The following is a 20,526-nucleotide window of genomic DNA, read 5'->3' as shown; positions in this document are numbered from 1 at the left end:
CTTATGAACCTGTGCAAAGGGAGAAATGCTTTGGCCAGTACTGCATTGAGGTAAGCTCTATGAACTCCAAACCTTACACCAGGGTTAAGGTGGACTTTTGGATGTTTAATTGTAGTCCCAGTCTGAGAAATAGGTCTAAGGCCCTCTGAGTGACTGTTGAAGATTCATTGAATGGCCACCCTTTGAGCAGGCAATTGTTGAGGTATGGGAAAATCAGAATTCCTTGTGTGCCAAGATGAGCAGCTACCACAAAAAACTTTTGAGAACACACGAGGGGCATGCAAAAGACCAAACAGAAGCACCCTGTATTCCAAGTGCTCTTGACCCAGAGTGAAATGTAGGAACCTTCTGTGGGAAGATGCATCACTATTTGGAAATAAATGTCTTGAAGGTTGAGGGCCAAGAACCAGTCCCCTTGGGTCCAATGGTGGAATTTATTGTTGCAAGAGATACCATTTTGAACTGCTGAATCTTTATGAATCTGTTGACTAATCTTGGATCTAGAATAGGTTTCCAACTGCCTTTCTTTTTTGGAACCAGGAAGTACCTGGAATAAATACTTCCTTCTGTGTTGCTAGGTAACTGGTTCTACAGCACCCAGATTCGGGAAAGAGTCAATTTCCTGTTGCAAAAGGTGCTCATAAGAGGGGTCCCTAAAGAGGGTCAGGGAAGAAGATTGGGATGGGGGCGAGGGAGGTAAAGTGAATACAGTATCCTGTTGAAATGATCTCCCAACACCCACTTGTCCATAGTGATATGTTCCCAGTTCTGATCGAAATGAGGAAGATGGTCGGTGAAGCGAGGGAAACATGCAGACTGTTGCATAAGATAAGAATGGGGATGGTAACTCAGCACCTCGACCAACCCATCAAAACTAGTGTTTTGAAGTTGTAGGTTGTAAGGTCAATGTCTGAAAAGTAGCTGGTCTCTTCTTCTGGAATAGTCTCTTATGTTGCGGTTTGTAACGTCTCTAGGAGGTGGGAAACGGGATGGAATGAGATCTATATGCTGTCTGGAACTTACTGAACTTTCTTTTTTGTGCAGGGGTGTAAATTCCCAGACAGTGTAACGTGGCTCTAGAATTTAAGGTATGCACGGGTTCATAAGTTTTTTCCACAAACAATTCTGATCCATCAAATGGAAGGTCCTCAACTATATTTTGGACTTCCCTCGGAAAACCTGAGAGATGAAGCCAGGAGACCCTCCTCATGACTACCAGCATAGAGATACAAAGAGTGGCTGTATTAGCAAGGCCTGTGGAGATGGTCTTGCGAGCAGTTGGCACTCTGGAATGATTGCCTGGACTTGCTCCCTCTGGTCTGTTGGAACATGCTCAATAAAGGCATTCAACTTTGAATAGCTGACATGGCTGTATTTCACCATTAAGGCTTGATAACTGGTGATCCTAAATAGTAAGGTAGCTAATGACAGGTTTCAGAGTAGCAGCCATGTTAGTCTGTATTCGCAAAAAGAAAAGGAGTACTTGTGGCACTTTAGAGACTAACAAATTTATTAGAGCATAAGCTTTCGTGGGATACAGCCTACTTCATCGGATGCATACAATAGAACATATAGTAAAAAGAGAGATACACACACACACAGAACAAGGAAGTTGCCATACAAACTATAAGAGACTAACTAAGATGAGCTATTATCAGCAGGAGGAAAAAAAAAAAAAAAAAACTTTTGTTGTGATCATCAAGATGGCCCATTTAGACAGTTGACAAGAAGGTGTGAGGCTACTTAACATGGGGAAATAGATTCAATATGTGTAATGACCCAGCCACTCCAAGTCTCTATTCAAATCCAAGTTAATGGTATCTAGTTTGCATATTAATTCAAGCTCAGCAGTTTCTCGTTGGAGTCTGTTTTTGAAGTTTTTTTGTTGATGAATTGCCACTTTTAGGTCTGTAATCAAATGACCAAAGAGACTGAAGTGTTCTCCGACTTGTTTTTGAATGTTATGGTTCCTAATATCAGATTTGTGTCCGGTTTGGCCAATGTACATGGCAGAGGGGCATTGCTGGCACATGATGGCATATATCAAATTGGTAGATGTGCAGGTGAACCAGCCCCTGATGGGCCTAATCACATTAGCCACGCCTATGAGGGTGTCACTTGAATAAATATGTGGACAGAGCTGGCATCAGGCTTTGTTGCAAGGATACGTTCCTGGGTTAGTGCTTTTGTTGTGTGGTTGCTGGAGAGTATTTGCTTCAGATTGGGGGGGCTGTCTGTAAGCAAGGACTGGTCTGTCTCCCAAGATCTGTGAAAGTGAGGATCATTTTTCAGGATAGGTTGTAAATCTTTGATGATACACTGGAGAGGTTTTAGTTGGCGGCTGACGGTGACAGCTAGTGGCACTCTTATTTTCTTCGTTGGGCCTGTCCTGTAGTAGGTGACTGGTATTCTTCTGGCTCTGTCATTCTGGTTCTTCACTTCAGCAGGTGGGTATTATAGTTTTAAGAATGCTTGATCGAGATCTTGTAGGTGTTTGTCTCTGTCTGAGGGATTGGAGCAAATGCGGCTGTATCGTACAGCTTGGCTGTAGACAATGGATTGTGTGCTGTGTCCTGGATGGAAGCTGGAGGCATGTAGCTAAGTATAGCGGTCAATAGGTTTCCGGTATAGGGTGGTGTTTATGTGACCATCACTTATTAGCACTGTAGTGTCCAGGAAATGGACCACCTGTGTGGACTGGTCTAGGCTGAGGTTGATGGTGGGAGGGAAATTGTTGAAATCATGGTGGAATTCCTCAAGGGCTTTTTTTCCATGGGTCCAGATGATGAAGATGTCATCAATATAGCGCAAGTAGAGCAGGGGCATTAGGGGACAAGAGCTGAGGAAAACACACACACTTATCTCAAGCGTGTAATCAGCATGGCTGTTGGTGCAGGCATTTTAGTTGGCGCCGATGTCAGATTAATATGCATCGCCCTCAGATGACAGACACCTTGTCTTTGGAGGAGTGATGCATCTCTTCTTTACTGGACAGTGTCTCTTCATACTTGGAGCAAGGTTGGGGCTCTTTTTGGTCATGTCCTCATGATGTGGCACCAACGCTAGCACCAATGATGACATCACTTCCAGAGTTGTTGGTGTTGAGGCTAGTGCCAAGTTTAAGGAGCTGATGTTGGCATTGTCAGCTCCAGCAATTGCGTTGTAGCAATGCATGCCAAAAGTAGTCTGTGTCAACTGATGGCATTTTACAAGAAGTAGAAGATTGGACAAATAACCAGGGAGGAGTATAAAAATATTGCTCAAGCATGCAGGAGTGAAATCAGGAAGGCCAAATCACACTTAGACTTGCAGCAAGAGATGTTAAGAGTAACAAGAATGGTTTTTTCAGGTACGTTAGCAACAAGAAGAAAGTCAAGGAAAGTGTGGGCCCCTTACTGAATGAGGGAGGCAACCTAGTGACAGAGGATGTGGAAAAAGCTAATACACTCGTTGCTTTTTTTGCCTCTGTCTTCACGAACAAGGTCAGCTCCCAGACTACTGCACTGGGCAGCGCAGCATGGGGAGGAGGTGACCAACCCTCTGTGGAGAAAGAAGTAGTTCGGGACTATTTAGAAAAGCTGGATGAGACAAGTCCATGGGGCCGGATGCGCTGCATCCAAGAGTGCTAAAGGAGTTGGCGGATGTGATTGCAGAGCCATTGGCCATGATCTTTGAAAACTCATGGTGATCAGGTGAAGTCCCGGACGACTTGAAAAAGGCTAATGTAGTGCCCATCTTTAAAAAAGGGAAGAAGGAGGATCCAGGGAACGACAGGCCAGTCAGCCTCACCTTAATCCCTGGAAAAATCATGGAGCAGGTCTTCAAGGAATCAGTTCTGAAGCACTTAGAGGAGAGGAAAGTGATCAGGAACAGTCAGCATGGATTCACCAAAGGCAAGTCATGCCTGACTAATCTAATTGCCTTCTATGACAAGATAACTGGCTCTGTGGATGAGGGGAAAGCAGTGGACGTGTTATTCCTTGACTTTAGCAAAGCTTTTGACACGGTCTCCCACAGTATTCTTGCCAGCAAGTTAAAGAAGTATGGGCTGGATGAATGGACTATAAGGTGGATAGAAAGCTGGCTAGATTGTTGGGCTCAACGGGTAGTGATCAATGGCTCCATGTCTAGTTGGCAGCCGGTATCAAGTGGAGTGCTCCAAGGGTCGGTCCTGGGGCCGGTTTTGTTCAGTATCTTCATTAATGATCTGGAGACTGGCGTGGATTGCAAGATGAACTAAACTGGGAGGAGAGGTAGATACGCTGGAGGGTAGGGATAGGATAAAGAAGAACCTAGACAAATTAGAGGATTGGGCCAAAAGAAATCTGATTAGGTTTAACAAGGACAAGTGCAGAGTCCTGCACTTAGGATGGAAGAATCCCATGCACCGCTACAGACTAGGGACCGAATGGCTAGGCAGCAGTTCTACAGAAAAGGACCTAGGGGTTACAGTGGACAAGAAGCTGGATACGAGTCAACAGTGTGCCCTTGTTGCCAAGAAGGCCAATGGCATTTTGGGCTGTATAAGTAGGGGCATTGCGAGCTGATCGAGGGATGTGATCATTCCCCTCTATTCGACATTGGTGAGGCCTCATCTGGAGTACTGTGTCCAGTTTTGGGTCCCACACTACAAGAAGGATGTAAAAAAATTGGAAAGTGTCCAGCGGAGAACAACAAAAATGATTAGGGGACTGGAACACATGACTTATGAGGAGAGGCTGAGGGAACTGGGATTGTTTAGTCTGCGGAAGAGAAGAATGAGGGGGATTTGATAGCTGCTTTCAACTACCTGAAAGGGGGTGCCAAAGAGGATGGATCTAGACTGTTCTCAGTGGTAGCAGATGACAGAACGAGGAGTAATGGTCTCAAGTTGCAGTGGGGGAGGTATAGGTTGGATATAGGAAAAACTTTTTCACTAGGAGGGCTGTGAAGCACTGGAATGGGTTACCTAGGGAGGTGGTGGAATCTCCTTCCTTAGAGGTTTTTAATATCAGGCTTGACAAAGCCCTGGCTGAGATGATTTAGTTGGGGATTGGTCCTGCTTTGAGCAGGGGGTTGGACTAGATGACCTCCTGAAGTCCCTTCCAACCCTGATATTCTATGATGATTCTTTCCTGCCTTTGTAGGGCCACAGGGCCCAGGAGCATGCTCAAGGGAACAGTAGCCAACAATGACCCCTTCAGTGGATTTTTTTTTGGAGGGGGCCATCTTCTCTGGGTCTGAAGTGACACACGGTTTGCCCAAGCAGTTGCAGCTTTAGCAGCACGACCCTTGACTTGAGAGCATTCAAGAAGGATATGCATATTTCAGAGATGTTACTCTCCTCCAGATGGGCTTAGTCAGTGGCTACTTCATTGACCAAGGGGATGAATCTGTTGCAGGTCAGGCAGTGTTTAAAATATTACCTAGCTCTTATACAGCACTTTTCATTAGTAGATCTCAAAGCACTTTCTAATCTGTAAAGTATTTATTCTCACAATATCCCTGTGAGTTAGGGAAGTATTATTATCCCCATTCTACAGATAGGGAACTAAGACAGACTGGCCAAGTGACTTGCCCAAGGTCACACAGGAAGTCTCTGGTGGAGCAGAGAATTGAATGCGGGTCTTCCAAGTCTAAAGCTAATCACTAAACCACCCTTCCTCTTTAAACTCTAAGGATTTAAACATCATAGCAGTCAGGACAAGGCCCCTCACCTGCTGTACAGGGCGAGTCTCTTTTTTGCAGAATTATCCAAATTAAAGAAATTAGGGGAGAAGGAGGGCAAAGATAAATTCTCTTTAGCAAACTAGTCAAGAAAAGGAAGAGAGTTTGAAGCTCAGTAGAAGTAGTGGGTCAGACACTCACTGAGTCCCATCTCACTGACATGGAAGTAAGAGGAAACTGAAGTAGTTTAACAGTCACTCCACCCTTTATGCCCTTACAGAAGGGAACAAGGAGGCACTGAGCAAATGATTAGCCTCAACAAACACTGCTATTAAAAAAAATCCAAACCCATGTGCTTTAGACACATGTACAGCTGCAGTGGAATCTATACTGACACATACTTGAAGTGTTTACTCCAAACCTTTGTGACAGCTTCTGACAGTAACACCAACACCCAAGTACTGTCCTTGATCAGCCAGTCATCCAGACAGAGCTAAACATGAAAACCAGCAATGTGAAGACACATCACACACTGTGCCAAAAGTAGTACACACAAAGACACCAATAAGAATGGGGAGTGATGTTCTTCTAGACTTCTGAGCTTTGTGCAGTCAGTCAGTCACCTTGGTGTAGAAGTAGATATGTTCTCAACACACCCTCCCTCCCTGCACACTTTGCTAGTTGCATTTCACCAATTCCATTCCAGTTCTGAGTCTTCCTGATATTATGGTACCTAAAATCATACTTCAGGGAAGGACTGATTTGGAAAAATTTTATAAGACAGATCCTGGAGGCCCTCTAAACTACATGTGAACCACATAGACATGTGGACAGAGTTGGCAACGGGCTTTGTTGCAACAATTTCCATCCCACCATCAACCTCAGCCTGGACCAGTCCACACAAGAGATCCACTTCCTGGACACTACGGTGCTAATAAGCGATGGTCACATAAACACCACCCTATATCGGAAACCTACTGACCGCTATTCCTACCTACATGCCTCTAGCTTTCATCCAGATCATACCACTCGATCCATTGTCTACAGCCAAGCGCTACGATATAACCGCATTTGCTCCAACCCCTCAGACAGAGACAAACACCTACAAGATCTCTATCATGCATTCCTACAACTACAATACCCACCTGCTGAAGCGAAGAAACAGATTGACAGAGCCAGAAGAGTACCCAGAAGTCACCTACTACAGGACAGGCCCAACAAAGAAAATAACAGAACACCACTAGCCATCACCTTCAGCCCCCAACTAAAACCTCTCCAACGCATCATCAAGGATCTACAACCTATCCTGAAGGATGACCCATCACTCTCACAGATCTTGGGAGACAGGCCAGTCCTTGCTTACAGACAGCCCCCCAATCTGAAGCAAATACTCACCAGCAACCACACACCACACAACAGAACCACTAACACAGGAACCTATCCTTGCAACAAAGTCCTTTGCCAACTCTGTCCACATATCTATTCAGGGGACACCATCATAGGGCCTAATCACATTAGCCACACTATCAGCGGCTCGTTCACCTGCGCATCTACCAATGTGATATATGCCATCATGTACCAGCAATGCCCCTCTGCCATGTACATTGGTCAAACTGGACAGTCCCTACGTAAAAGAATGAATGGACACAAATCAGACGTCAAGAATTATAACATTCAAAAACCAGTTGGAGAACACTTCAATCTCTCTGGTCACTCGATTACAGACCTAAGAGTGGCTATCCTTCAACAAAAAAAGCTTCAGAAACAGACTCCAACGAGAGACTGCTGAATTGGAATTAATTTGCAAACTGGATACAATTAACTTAGGCTTGAATAGAGACTGGGAATGGATGAGTCATTACACAAAGTAAAACTATTTCCCCATGGTATTTCTCCCCCCCACTCCACCCCCCACCGTTCCTCAGATATTCTTGTTAACTGCTGGAAATAGCCTACCTTGCTTGTCACCATGAAAGGTTTTCCTCCTTTCCCCCCTCCCCGCTGCTGGTGATGGCTTATCTTAAGTGATCACTCTCCTTACAGTGTGTATGATAAACCCATTGTTTCATGTTCTCTGTGTGTGTATATCAATCTCCCCTCCATATTTTCTACCAAATGCATCCGATGAAGTGAGCTGTAGCTCACGAAAGCTTATGCTCTAATAAATTTGTTAGTCTCTAAGGTGCCACAAGTACTCCTTTTCTTTTTGTTTTCAATAAGACTCCTTTTACACACCAGGCACAGTTCGATAGAATAATCAGACACAACAAGAGTGGAAAAGCTTCTACCACATCCATAGAAACTGAGGAGGGGCACTTATTGCCTAAGATAAATCCACACAGGGTGATTCATGCTCCTGGCTGGTAAGTATTCTAAAAACTCAAAATTTTGAATTAAATTAAATATGAATTGTCAAATGTCAGAGATGACCCACAGAATAAGACCCTGCTGCATAATGTAACTCTTTGCAGAAAGAAAAAAAAGTCACTGTTTCAATTTGGGGGGAGAGGGCAGTTTGTAACCCTATACATTTTATGGATTTAAATATCTGACTAATAAGGGGCTATAGGCTTGTAATCCTTACCTCTGAAGCAGTAGCGACAATACTAACATTGCTCGACTGCCCGTTCATTAGCTCCATACTGCCCACACCATTGATCTTCTGCCCTACATTTACAGCAGCAGGGTAGTCACTTCATTTCCAAGGCAACAGAGTAATCATTCCTACAAGAAAATGAAAAGAAGTCAGAAATTGTATTCTTATAATAATGCTGCTTGTTGTTCTCATTTCTGCACAGAAAAACTGTTTGGTAACAAAAATATTTTGAGACAGTCAAAGCAATAAAATTATTTATTTATATATGAATGCTATTGATACAGTAAAGCAGGGGTGGCCAACCTGTGGCTCCGCAGTCACATGCGGCTCTTCAGAAGTTAATATGCGGCTCCTTGTATAGGAACCAACACCAGGGCTGGAGCTACAGGCGCCAACTTTCCAGTGTGCCGGTGGGGTGCTCACTGCTCAACCCCTGGCTCTGCCACAGGCCCTGCCCGCACTCAACCCCTTCCTGCCCCCCTCCTGAGCCTGCTATGCCCTCGCTCCTCCCCGCCCCCCCCCCCCCCGAGCCTCCTGCATGCCACGAAACAGCTGATCAGGAGGTGCAGGGAGAGAAGAGGCGGCACTGATCAGCAGGGCTGCCAGTGTGCAGGAGACACTGGGAGCAGGGGGCTGCTGACGTATTACTGTGGCTCTTTTGCAATGTATATTAGTAAATTCTTGCTCCTTCTCCAGCTCAGGTTGGCCACCCCGGCAATAAAGGTTTGTTTTGTTTTCAATTTCATGAAATATTAGTGCCCCCTAGCGTTGAGAAACAGATTGTAGCTTAGCTTTTATTGGTATCTACATTTGCATTTAATCAAAGTACTGATTAAATACATTTCCTGAATTTGCTATTTATGAATTATAACTTTAAAATATAAAAAAAAGTCAAGTCAGAAATTTGTCAGGGCTACAATTAACTGGAAAACAGACGGTTTAACGTAACTATAAACAAACCAATAGGACTTTCAAACATTTAATATTAAAACTGCAATAAAAGGCCACAAGATAGACACAAAATAAAGTTAATCCATTCCATGGAATTTTTTCCAAAAACACAATTGTAAACATGTATAGATGAGTTTTAAATTACTTGTAGTAATCTTTATTAGTACATCTGACAAATATGTAATCCTAAAGAGCAAGAAACTGCAAGAACTAAAATTTAAATAATTCAACATGCCCAGGAGTAATCTGATAATTAAAAGGTCATTGCAGGAAAGAAAGGAAAAAAAGAGGAGGATTTGAAATACAGGCCCACAATAAATACAGGCCTGAGGCTTTCAAGATCTCTCTGCTCTCCACCAACCCTTGCCCGATCTATGTTGAGCTGGTCCACTGATGCAATTTAGAGCAGCCATGCAACTGCAAATAGTTTAGACAGCAGCAACCTATCAATAGTGGTTACATGCCAACTCGGTTCACACATTATCAGTTGCACAAAAGCAATCAATGTACTTGGATGGTCTCAACTCTGTCCAGTATAAACCCAATCACAGTAGCTACAATCCACAGAGCAATAATGAGGGACAAAAGATATGTTTAATAAACATTTTATCAGCTTTTACAAAAAACATTAAATACAAAAAAAAGTTTAGTTTAAATACATTCTTGTTTAGTTTTCCCCTCCAGAGGCTTTACATGAGGAAAAAAAAAAAAAAAAAAAAAAAAAAGACAAATTAAGCAGCCATTATACACATATAACCTGTGAATGTGCTTGTTTTACTACTTGTTGGCACAATAATCCAGTAGCTTTGATGCACCTCTCCCACATTCCTGAATTCTGAAAAGGAAAACAGAGGGGCATTATCACAGGTTTCAGAGTAGCAGCCGTGTTAGTCTGTATCCACAAAGAGAACAGGAGTACTTGTGGCAATTTGTTAATTGTAATTTGTTAGTCTCTAAGGTGCCACAAGTACTCCTTTTCTTTTTTTAGAGGGGCATTAGTGAAGAGATACAGTCAAGCAATTCCCCAATCCTCATGTCCCCAGATTAATCTCAGCTCTCAAATTACCTCCTCATGTTGCTCCAACACCCGGTGATTTCCCCACTTCCATCGCCTGAAGACTGGTACACACATGGACCCCACTGCATCAGATGAGATGCAAGACTGAAGTGTCCAGGAGCAAATCTTCACTCTGGACATGAACTACTCCTGTTCTCTGAATCCTAGAGGGAACCATGAGAGAAGAAAACGATTAGCTCAGCTTCAAAAAACCCGCTCACAACAAAACAGGAAAACAAAATGCAACTTAAAACTTAAAAATGAATTATAGTAATAAACAAGTTCCTTACCTCCTTGACCACCACCATTCAAAAGTAGCAGTACTCAAAGTTGACTCTGACCTCAGACCAAGAGTTAAAATCGGTAGAGGGTGCAGCAGGAGGTGATCGCTTTCTGCCATAGTATCTGCACGTAGTCATGCAAGGAAGCAGCCCCTGCCTCTCACAATGCATGCATGGATCCACCAGAAGGATAGGACTATTTAAAGCAGCAAGTGGAATGAACCAAACACAAACAGTTGCACATATGTTTCAGAGAGCTGTGACTGCAACTGTCAGCTAAGAGCTTTCCATTGAAAAAAGTGTTTCTCCCCTCAAACAGCTTCAGGGATCATTTGTCTTTTTTAAAAAGGTTATGAGAGACAACAAATACAATACTATAATCAAGTATTGGGGGTAGCCGTGTTAGTCTGTATCCACAAAAACAACAAGGAGTCCGGTGGAACCTTAAAGACTAACAGATTTATTTGGGCAGCATATAACGCCTGCATCTGTAATTTTCACTCCATGTATCTGAAAAAGTGGTTTTTTACCCACGAAACCTTATGCCCAAATAAATCTGTTAGTCTTTAAGGTGCCACCAGACTCCTTGTTGTTTTTGTGAATACTATAATCAGATAACTTTTCTGCACAAGAGCCAGGAATCAACTAAAAGGTTTTCTATGCATGACCTATGTCCACAAAAATTTGGGTTTCTAAAAAGCCTCTCATTTTTTCAGGATCACCCACCAGCCTATTTGATTTCTATGTACCTTCTGTTTTGTGATTCTTTGTGAAGGGGTTATGTTAAAAAAAATGTATTTTATTTTACCGCCTTAGCTATTATTTTTCAATTAAACCAGGACAGACTGAAACCATGATGTAGTATCTTCTTCTCTCATTCATTTTAATCTTCTATATAAGCGCTAGAGAAATAAAACTAATTAAAAACATTCATTCAATGAACCTTGCTGAGCCCTTGTCTACACTACAAACTTGTGTCAGTATAACTATGTCACTCAGGGGTGTGGAAAATCCACACCCCTGAGCGACATAGTTATAGTGACCTAACCCCCAGCATAGACACCGCTATGTTAAAGGGTGGGCTTCTCCTGTTGGCATGGATAGCGTTTTCACTAACCAATGCCACTGCACTGGTGCAGCTGTAAGCATAGACAAGCTCTGAGTTTATTATAGCGGACTGTCAGGCCTGCTATAGCTAAGGGCCAGACCAGCTTTTTGTTTAAAACTCAGCTCTTCTTCATGCTCCTGCATGGTTACTCAGATTGCCTTGAAATTTGGTGTGCCTCATATGGGCACAGGGTACATTAAGGAGCCAAATTTGAGGTATTTTGACTGAGGGGTTCCCAAGATATAGCAATCTGAAAAAAAACAATTCTCTTAAGGCTGACGTATTGTCCTTTTTTTGCCCAGACTTGGTGATCAAACCAGTGCTCCGATCCTGTAACAGGGGTCTCAGTGGCTCAAGAGTTACCCCCAACTAGTGTTTGCCCCACTGCCCCTTTAGGGGAGCAAAATTCAGAACTGTATTCACCCAAGAATTTAGCTTTCATTTCAGTGCCTAATGGTCACAAAGTACACAGAGCGTACAAGCATGCATGAACAGAGGAGCCAAGAGCCCATATTTGGGGGACCTTGACCCTCTGAAGGGGTCTGTGCCAGTCTCTCCCTTCTCTACGCGTGAGTTGAGATCTGGGGTCCAAGCTCTGTGGTCCTGCTGCTTGGGGTGGGGAGCTGAGAATAGACAAGAACACACTGCCGAGACTGGAGCGAGGAGGTGAGTACAGGTCTGATATATACATATCACAGGTTTTTCAAACACTGGGGAAGGGGGATGGGAACACCTATTGAGATGAATGGAGCAGTTCACATGTCTGAGAGCTATTGTTTCAGGCTGTTCTCATCTCTTCGGGGTGCTCGCGTTAGCGGAGATCATCATATTGAGTTGAATGGCCCAATTCACACCTCTTAGACCTTCCTGTATTTCAGGATTATCCTGTGCTGGGAATCAGGATATAGCAAAGCAATTGCTGATGATTAATTTCATACAATATTAACGCAGAGAGCTAGCTCTACTACAGTTGAGGTTGACAAGACTTTTCTAATTAAAGAACAATTATTCTAAGTATTCTAGAATAGTGGGGGCATGGAACAACATTAGTGATCCAAATCATGTGGCCTAGACTAGAGGAAAGAACAGCAGACTGGAATTTATGTCTACACTTTGGACCTTATAGTAGCACAGCTGCACTGTACCTCTGTAAACTCTCCTGTGTAGCTGCTGTATGCTAGCAGGAGAGCTCTCTAGCTGGCATAATTAAACCACCCCCAATGAGCAGCAGTAGCTATATTGGCAGAAGAGCATCTCCTGCGGATATAGCACTGTCCCCACCAGTGCTTTTGTCAGTGAAGGGCACGAGATACCTAAACTCTGCATTATTGAAGGTTGTTTTTTTGGGGTCACTGAGTACTTTTAAGTGTGACTATAATATTATTTTAAAAAAAACTTAACTCTTAAGCTATGTCTACACTAGCACTTCTTCAGTAAAACTTGTGTAAAACCCCTGAATAAACCACACTCCTGACAGACATAAGTTGCACCAACAGAAGAGCCAGTGTGGATAGCGCTATGTCAGCAGGAGATGCTCTCCCGTTGACACAACTAGTGCCACTCGTTGGGGGTGGTTTAAATTATGCCCGTGGGAGAGCTCTCTCCTAGCGGCATAAAGAGTCTACATGGGAGACCTTGAAGTAGCTCAGCTGCAGTGGTAGAGCTGTGCCGCTGTAAGGTTTCTAGTGTAGACATAGCCAGAATCTGGGAGGCTCTTTGGAAATGAGTTTTGTCTTATTTTGCAAGCTCATGAACTGGAAAAGAATTTACCACCAGCTGCCCCATGGTGGATAAAAAAAGTTGATCTTTAAAAGAGAAAGAATTGGACTTCTATTAAAACCTGATTTAAAAAAAAAAAAAATATAAACCTGAATTATAAATAGGTTTGTTTTTATTAAAGTGACAATTTATGTTAAAGCCTACATTTATTATGCCCTATTAAAATCATTTAAATTAAGAACATTTTAAAAAATAATATTAAGTCGTACATTTGCTGCCAAGTTTTAAAGAAAGTTATATCACTGAACTCATGAAAGTCATTGGCAAACACTTGGAACCAGGCATTGTTGGAATGCTAAACCAGCATTTGCAGAAGAGACTGCTGCCATCAGATGCAGACAACATTTTCTTTATTTCAGTTTATTCAACTAGTTCAGCTCACAGACTAGTTCATTCAAAGATAAGAGACCAATCGTGAGTTGAAAAAGCAAGGAAAAAAAATAGATACCAATCTTCCATAACTGTTGTTTGAGATGTGTTGCACATGTCCATTCCACTTGGTGTTTGTGCACTCCACACTCAGTCACTGGAAAATTCTCCCTCAGTGTTATCCATCAGTCTGGCTCAAACACCCTCTGCCATTGCACATGACTGCATACCAGTATAAAGGGTCCAACTTCCCCAGAACCCGCCCTCCCCCTTTCCTTTTTGCCATACAACTCCAACCTAGAGGGGTAGGACAGTGGGTTGTGGAATGGACATGTGCAACAGATCTTGAAAAACAACAATCGTGGAAGGTTAGTAACCGTTTTATCCTCTTTGAGCGACTGCACATGTCCATTCCACTCTTGGTGGCGCACAAGCTACAAAGCGAAAGTCATGGGAGTCTATGTTCACGCACAGCTTATCCAAACTTAAAAGAGTCTCCAGAATGGGGATGTGAAGCTGGGGACTTACAGTTGCCACTTTATAAGCGTCCTAGATAGGGACTTGCGCAAGAAAAACTAACAAAGCTCATTCCGATGTTGTGGAATGCCATGTTACTTTGCTCCGTGTGGAAACGCCAGCCAGATAATAACATACACAAATACAGGAGGCTATTCATGATGAAATTCTCTCTGATGATACTGGGAGAGCCTTCATCCTGTTTGTGATGGCCACGAACAGTTGGGTTAACAAATGGAATCGTTTAGTCCTATCTATGTAGAACGCAGTCATAAAAATAAAGGGAAGGGTAACCACCTGTCTGTATACAGTGCTATAAAATCCCTCCTGGCCAGAGGCAAAACCCTTTCACCTGTAAAGGGTTAAGAAGCTAAGAACCTCGCTGGCACCTGACCAAAATAACCAATGAGGGGACAAGATACTTTCAAATCTGGGTGGGGGGAGACACGGGGGGATGGGACAAAGGGTCTGTATGTCTGTGCGATGCTTTTGCCGGGAACAGATCAGGAATGCAGTCTCAGAAACTATTAAGTTAGCAAGTAATCTAGCTAGAAATGCATTAGATTTCCTTTTGTTAAATGGCTGGTAAAATAAGCTGTGCCTAGTGGAATGTATATTCCTGGGGTTTTTTTGTGTCTTTTTGTAACTTAAGGTTTTGCCTAGAGGGATTCTCTATTTTTGAGTCTGATTATCCTGTAAGGTATTTACCATCCTGATTTTACAGAGGTGATTCTCTTACCTTTTCTTTAATTAAAATTCTTCTTTTAAGAACCTGATTGATTTTTCATTATTCTTAAGATCCAAGGGTTTGGGTCTGTGTTCACCTGTACCAATTGGTGAGGATTTTTATCAAGCCTTCCCCCGGAAAGGGGGGTGTAAGGAAGCTTGGGGGGATATTTTGGGGAAAGACGTCTCCAAGTGGGCTCTTTCCCCGTTCTTTGTTTAACACACTTGGTGGTGGCAGCATAGGGTTCAAGGACAAGGCAAAGTTTGTACCTTGGGAAAGTTTTTAACCTAAGCTGGTAAGAATAAGCTTAGGGGGTCTTTCATGCAGGTCCCTACATCTGTACCCTAGAGTTTAGAGTGGGGAAGGAACCTTGACAAACACCCAAGGTCTTCTAACATCTAGCATGCACAGGTGTTACTCCTTTCTATTGGCATGGGGTTTTGGGTAAAACATATGTAAGTAAACTGACTGGCTAACGTGAAAATTAGATACCACTTTAGCAAGAAATCTTGGATAGGGCGTAGATACACTTTGTCCTTGAAGAAAATTGTATAAGGAGGTTCAGATGTCAAAGCACACAGTTCAGCCACACTCCTGGCTAAAGTGATTTCTACTAAAAAAAAGCCAACTTCCAGTAGTAGTTGTAGTAAGCAGCACATTGCTAAAGCCTCAAATGGAAGTATTATAAACTTTGACAAAATTAAAGTTCAAGTGCTGCGGGGAACCAGTTTCCTTATCTGAGGATACAACTTTTCCAGGCCTTTAAAAAAATCTGATTGTTCTACATGCTCCAACAATATTGCAGTTGTTCACATGAAGATGGAAAGCTAATGTTGCTGCCAAGTGGACCTGGATTGAACTAATCGCCAATCCTTGATGTTTTAAGTGCAATAGATAGTCCAGGCTATGCTGGATTGAGGAAACCTCAAATTGATGAGATAAGATGAAAAAATGCTTTCATTTCAAAAATTTAAGTAGTCCTGGTGGAAGGCTACCTACTATTTAACAAGACATGGTGAACTTGCTCCAAGCTGTTAAATGAAGTGCCCACAGGTTTGGATGGAGCAGCCAACCATGATCCTGCAAAATTATTTCTGGGTCCAACGGAAGTGAAATCTGAGCCTCCACCAACAGATTCAGGAGACTGGAGAACCAGTGCTGCCGGGGCCAGGCTGGGGCTATTAGTATAACCCAGGCAGGTCTCATTTTACGGTCAGCAACAACTCAGAGTAGCAGTGGACTTTGAGGAAAAACATAGCAGAGCTTGTTCAACCAGGATAGTAGGAAAGTGTCTGTGATGGAACCAGGACTGCGACCTTTTACAAAACAAAACTGGTGGCATTTCCTGTAGGCTTTGGTTGTGAAGAGGTCTATTTAGGGATTCCCCCACTGATGGAAAACAGCCCCGGCTACATCCAGATGGAGAGATCACTCACGGTGACTCGATCTGCAAACTTTTTTGCAGCTCTGGAAGGTAAGAGGCTTTGAGATTGATTAAATCGGCAATGCAAAAATTCCATTACCGAATTGCCTCATAAAAAGCACAAAAGAGTGGGCTCCTCACTGCCCAATGAGACAGAACATTGCCACTGTGTCAACTGTGAGAACAAACAGGCTTCTTCCCTAAGATAGAAAAGCCTGACAGGCTAGGTGGACAGCCCTTAGCTCCCTGACATTAATATGCAGAGACAGGTCCCATGAGGACCATGAATCTTGAGTTTGGAGTGGACCCAGATAAGCTCTCACCTCCAGACAGACATATCCATCACTAATGTCAGCGAACTACTAACTATGGTATGTAACTATGGTATGTAAACCATTTAAATCAGGTTCTGCACCAGATGATTGGAGGATAACTAATGTGACACTGATTTTAAGAAAAAGGTTCCAAAGGTGATCCTTGCAATTACAGGCCAATAGGCCCAACTTCAGTATCTGGCAAATTGGTTGAAACTGTATTTTAAAAAAAAAAAAAAAAAAAAAAAAGATTTATCAGACACATAGATGAACACATGTTGACTCTTCCCCAGCAAATTGGCTTTTGTAATGGGAAATCATGCCTCATAAATCTATTAAAATTCTTTGAGGTCAACAAACATGGACAAGCGGAATACAGTGGATGTAGTGTAAAGTCCCAGGCATCACTGAACACTTAAAATGCATAGCTAGAAGCCACGTCAATTCACTTGTGTATTAGTACGTCAAAAATGATTGTTTAAATGTACAACAATGTATTCAGTTTTTATGAAGTTTAAACACCAGTGGTGTGCTGCATGCATTGTTTTCACTTATCTGTATCCAGTTATAATGTAATAGCTAACATTTACATTGTGTATACTCCTGTAACTAAAAAAATCCATCAAATGGAGAAAGAAGCCTAGTGCAATGCAAAAGAAGAACTAACAGGAACATGCTAATTTCAAAGTAAATGGTCATTGTGTGGGGCGATTGGAGATCAAAGGTTCTAAATGCATTTCTCACTCTCAAACATCAAAAAAGAGCCCACGTGGTAGTGATCCTGTCAGCCTTTTTTCTGAGAGAAGCTTTAAGCTTTATTTACACAAGGAAAAAAATCTTCATCTCTGAACTGTTTGGATTTTAACATGGCAGAATAACTGAACGAGAAGACTGAGATCCCCAGAGTTATCCTGGATAGCCCTGAGAGACTTTTGGAAAGCTACATTTCTGCTACCATTTGGAATTATAGACAGACTCACCTGTACACATATTTTACCTGATTTAAACTCTCAATAACTCATTTCTTTTCCCCAGCTAATAAACCTGTAGTTAATTTATTACAGAATTGGCTACCAGTATTTTCTTTGCTCTGAAATCTAGGATGCAAATAGACCTGGGTGAGTGAATGGTCTCTTGGTACAGGGTGTAAGGGACCATTATCATATAGTGCAGCTTGCCTGGGTTGCAAGATAGTTCCATTAGACACTCGAGTCTATCTGTAGTATTTTAGGAGTTCACACTTGTTACTGGCTTGGTGAAATCTAAATATAGAAAATACCACAAGTTTGGAGTGTCTGCCCTGCTTTTTTAAAGCAGGCTCTCACAGTCATGAGCCACTCCATACAGCATGACATACGTTCATAAATGATCTGAAAAAAGGGGTAAACAGTGAGGCAGCAAAATTTGCAGACAATACAAAATTAAGACAGGTAAGTCCAAAGCAGACTGCAAAGAGTTAGAAAGAGATCTTACAAAACTGGGTGAATGGGCAACAAAACGGCAGATGACATTCAGTACTGATAAATGCAAAGTAATGCATACTGGAAAGCCATCACAACTATACATACAAAATGATGGGGCAGTTGCTACCACTCAAGAAAGAGAGCTTGGAGTCATTGTGGATAATTCTCTGAAAATATCCATGCAATGTGCAACAGCAGCAGCAGCAAAATCAATCTAACAGAACAATGGGAACCATTAGAAAAGAGACAGATAATACGACAAAATATAATGCTGCTATATAAAAATCCATGGTATGCCCACACCTTGAATCCTGAGTGCAGTTCTGGTCACCCCCTCTCAAAGAAAGATATATTAGAAATGGAAACGGTACGGAGAAGAGCAACAAAAGAGATTAAGAACATGTAATAGCTTCCATACGAGGATAGATTAAAAAGACTGGGACTGTTCCGCTTGGAAAAGAGATGACTTGGGGGATATGAGAGAGGTCTATGAAACCATGAATGGTGTGGAGAAAGTGAATAAGGAAGTGTTATTTACCCCTTCACATAAACCAAGAACCAGGAGTCACCCAATGAAATTAATAGGCCACAGGTTTAACACACACACACACACACACACACACAAATACTTCTTCACACAACACACAGTCAACTTGTGCAACTCGTTGCCAAGGTCAAAAATATAACTGAGTTGAAAAAAGAAACTAGGTAGGTTTATGGAGGATAGGCCCACCAATAGTTATTAGTCAAAATGACCAGGGATTCAACCCCATGCTCTGGGTGTCCCTAAGCCTCTGATTGCAAGATGCTGGGATTGGACGACAGGGGCTGGATCAGTTGAAAATTGCCTTGTTCTGTTCATTCCCTTTGAAGCATCTGGCATTGGCCACTGTGAAGAGACTGGTTACTGGGCTAGACAGACCACTACTCTGACCCAGTATAGCCATTCTTATATTCTTATGAAGGTTGAGAACAAACAGAATGCCTGCCCATACATTGAATGGGTCTGTCCACCTATCTAGAGAAGTGAATACGCAAGAGGGCTTGTTCAAAACAGAGCTCAAATAGTGATGAACTGGAGAACAAACGGAGGCTAGCCAACTTTAAAGAAATCTGAGATGTACTCTGGCATGCCGGACTACGTATGTGTATGTGGCCATATGTCCCAAGAGCCTCATACAGTTTCGAGCTCTTGTGACTGGGTGGGCCTGGAGATCTACAGCAAGAACTCAGATTGTTTGGGACCTTATGTCCGGAAGGAAAGCTCTGGCCCGAGTAGAGTCCAAGACTGCTCCTATAAACTCTATCCTCTGAACTGGACGTAGGGTAGATTTTTTTCTAAGTTGACTAGATGATAAACAAACTGGACAGTACCTGAGCCCTGGACCAACCTCTGACCAGCCAGACATCCAAATAAGGGTAGATTTGCACCTGTAGCATCCTCAGGAAACCTGCTATTTACTATTATATGTTTTGTGAAAACCTGAGGAGATGCTAACCGGCCAAATGGCAGCATGGTGAACTGGCAATAAGCATGCTTCATTATGAATCTGAGATACTTTGTGACCTTGATAAAGTGCCTACTTTCATGTGGTGATTTAAGTCGAGGGTGGCATACCAGTCTTCAAGGATGGAATAACGGAAGCCAGGGTGACGATGCAACACTATCTTTATGAGATATCTGCTTAGCTGGCATAAGTATAAATTGATTCATAGATACTAAGGTCAGAAGGGACCATTCTGATCATCTAGTCCGACCTCCTGCACAGCGCAGGCCACAGAATCTCACCTACCCACTCCTATGAAAAACCTCACCCATGTCTGAGCTATTGAAGTCCTTAAATAATGGTTTAAAGACTTCAAGGAGCAGAGAATCCTCCCTCAAGTCACCCATGCCCCATGCTACAGAGGAAGGCGAAAAACCTCCAGGGCCTCTCCAATCTGCCCTGGAGGAAAATTCCTTCCCGACCCCAAATATGGCGATCAGCTAAACCCTGAGCATATGGGCAAGATTCACCAGCCAGATACTACAGAAAATTCTTTCCTGGGTACTCAGATCCCATCCATCTAATATCCCATCTCAGGGGATTTGGCCTATTTACCCTGAATATTTAAAGATCAATTACTTACCAAAATCCCATTATCCCATCATACCATCTCCTCCATAAACTTATCGAGTAGAATCTTAAAACCAGATAGATCTTTTGCCCCCACTGCTTCCCTTGGAAGGCTATTCCAAAACTTCACTCCTCTGATGGTTAAAAACCTTCGTCTGATTTCAAGTCTAAACTTCCTG

The 20,526-nt window shown here is 42.7% G+C and overlaps 1 protein-coding gene across 17 annotated transcripts in view; it reads right to left on the bottom strand.

Moving 5' to 3' along the window:
* RALGPS2 (Ral GEF with PH domain and SH3 binding motif 2) overlaps positions 1 to 20,526 on the bottom strand; it is a 275,554-nt gene that overhangs the window by 222,934 nt on the left and 32,094 nt on the right. For 9 of the 17 annotated variants that reach the window (XM_038412443.2, XM_038412449.2, XM_038412444.2 and 6 more), the window contains one exon: positions 8,231 to 8,370. In XM_038412443.2, coding sequence (XP_038268371.1) covers positions 8,231 to 8,287 — 57 coding nt within the window. In that variant the 5' untranslated portion in view covers positions 8,288 to 8,370. Of the gene's footprint in view, positions 1 to 8,230; positions 8,371 to 9,950; positions 10,029 to 10,259; positions 10,415 to 10,540; positions 10,646 to 20,526 lie in introns of those variants that run through there. The other 8 variants (XM_043491441.1, XM_043491435.1, XM_038412445.2 and 5 more) reach the window with 3 other exon arrangements.

Source organism: Dermochelys coriacea, chromosome 8 (genome assembly GCF_009764565.3).
Source record: "Dermochelys coriacea isolate rDerCor1 chromosome 8, rDerCor1.pri.v4, whole genome shotgun sequence".
NCBI classification, from domain to species: Eukaryota; Metazoa; Chordata; order Testudines; family Dermochelyidae; genus Dermochelys; species Dermochelys coriacea.
This window is presented reverse-complemented; position numbering and strand designations above follow the sequence as displayed.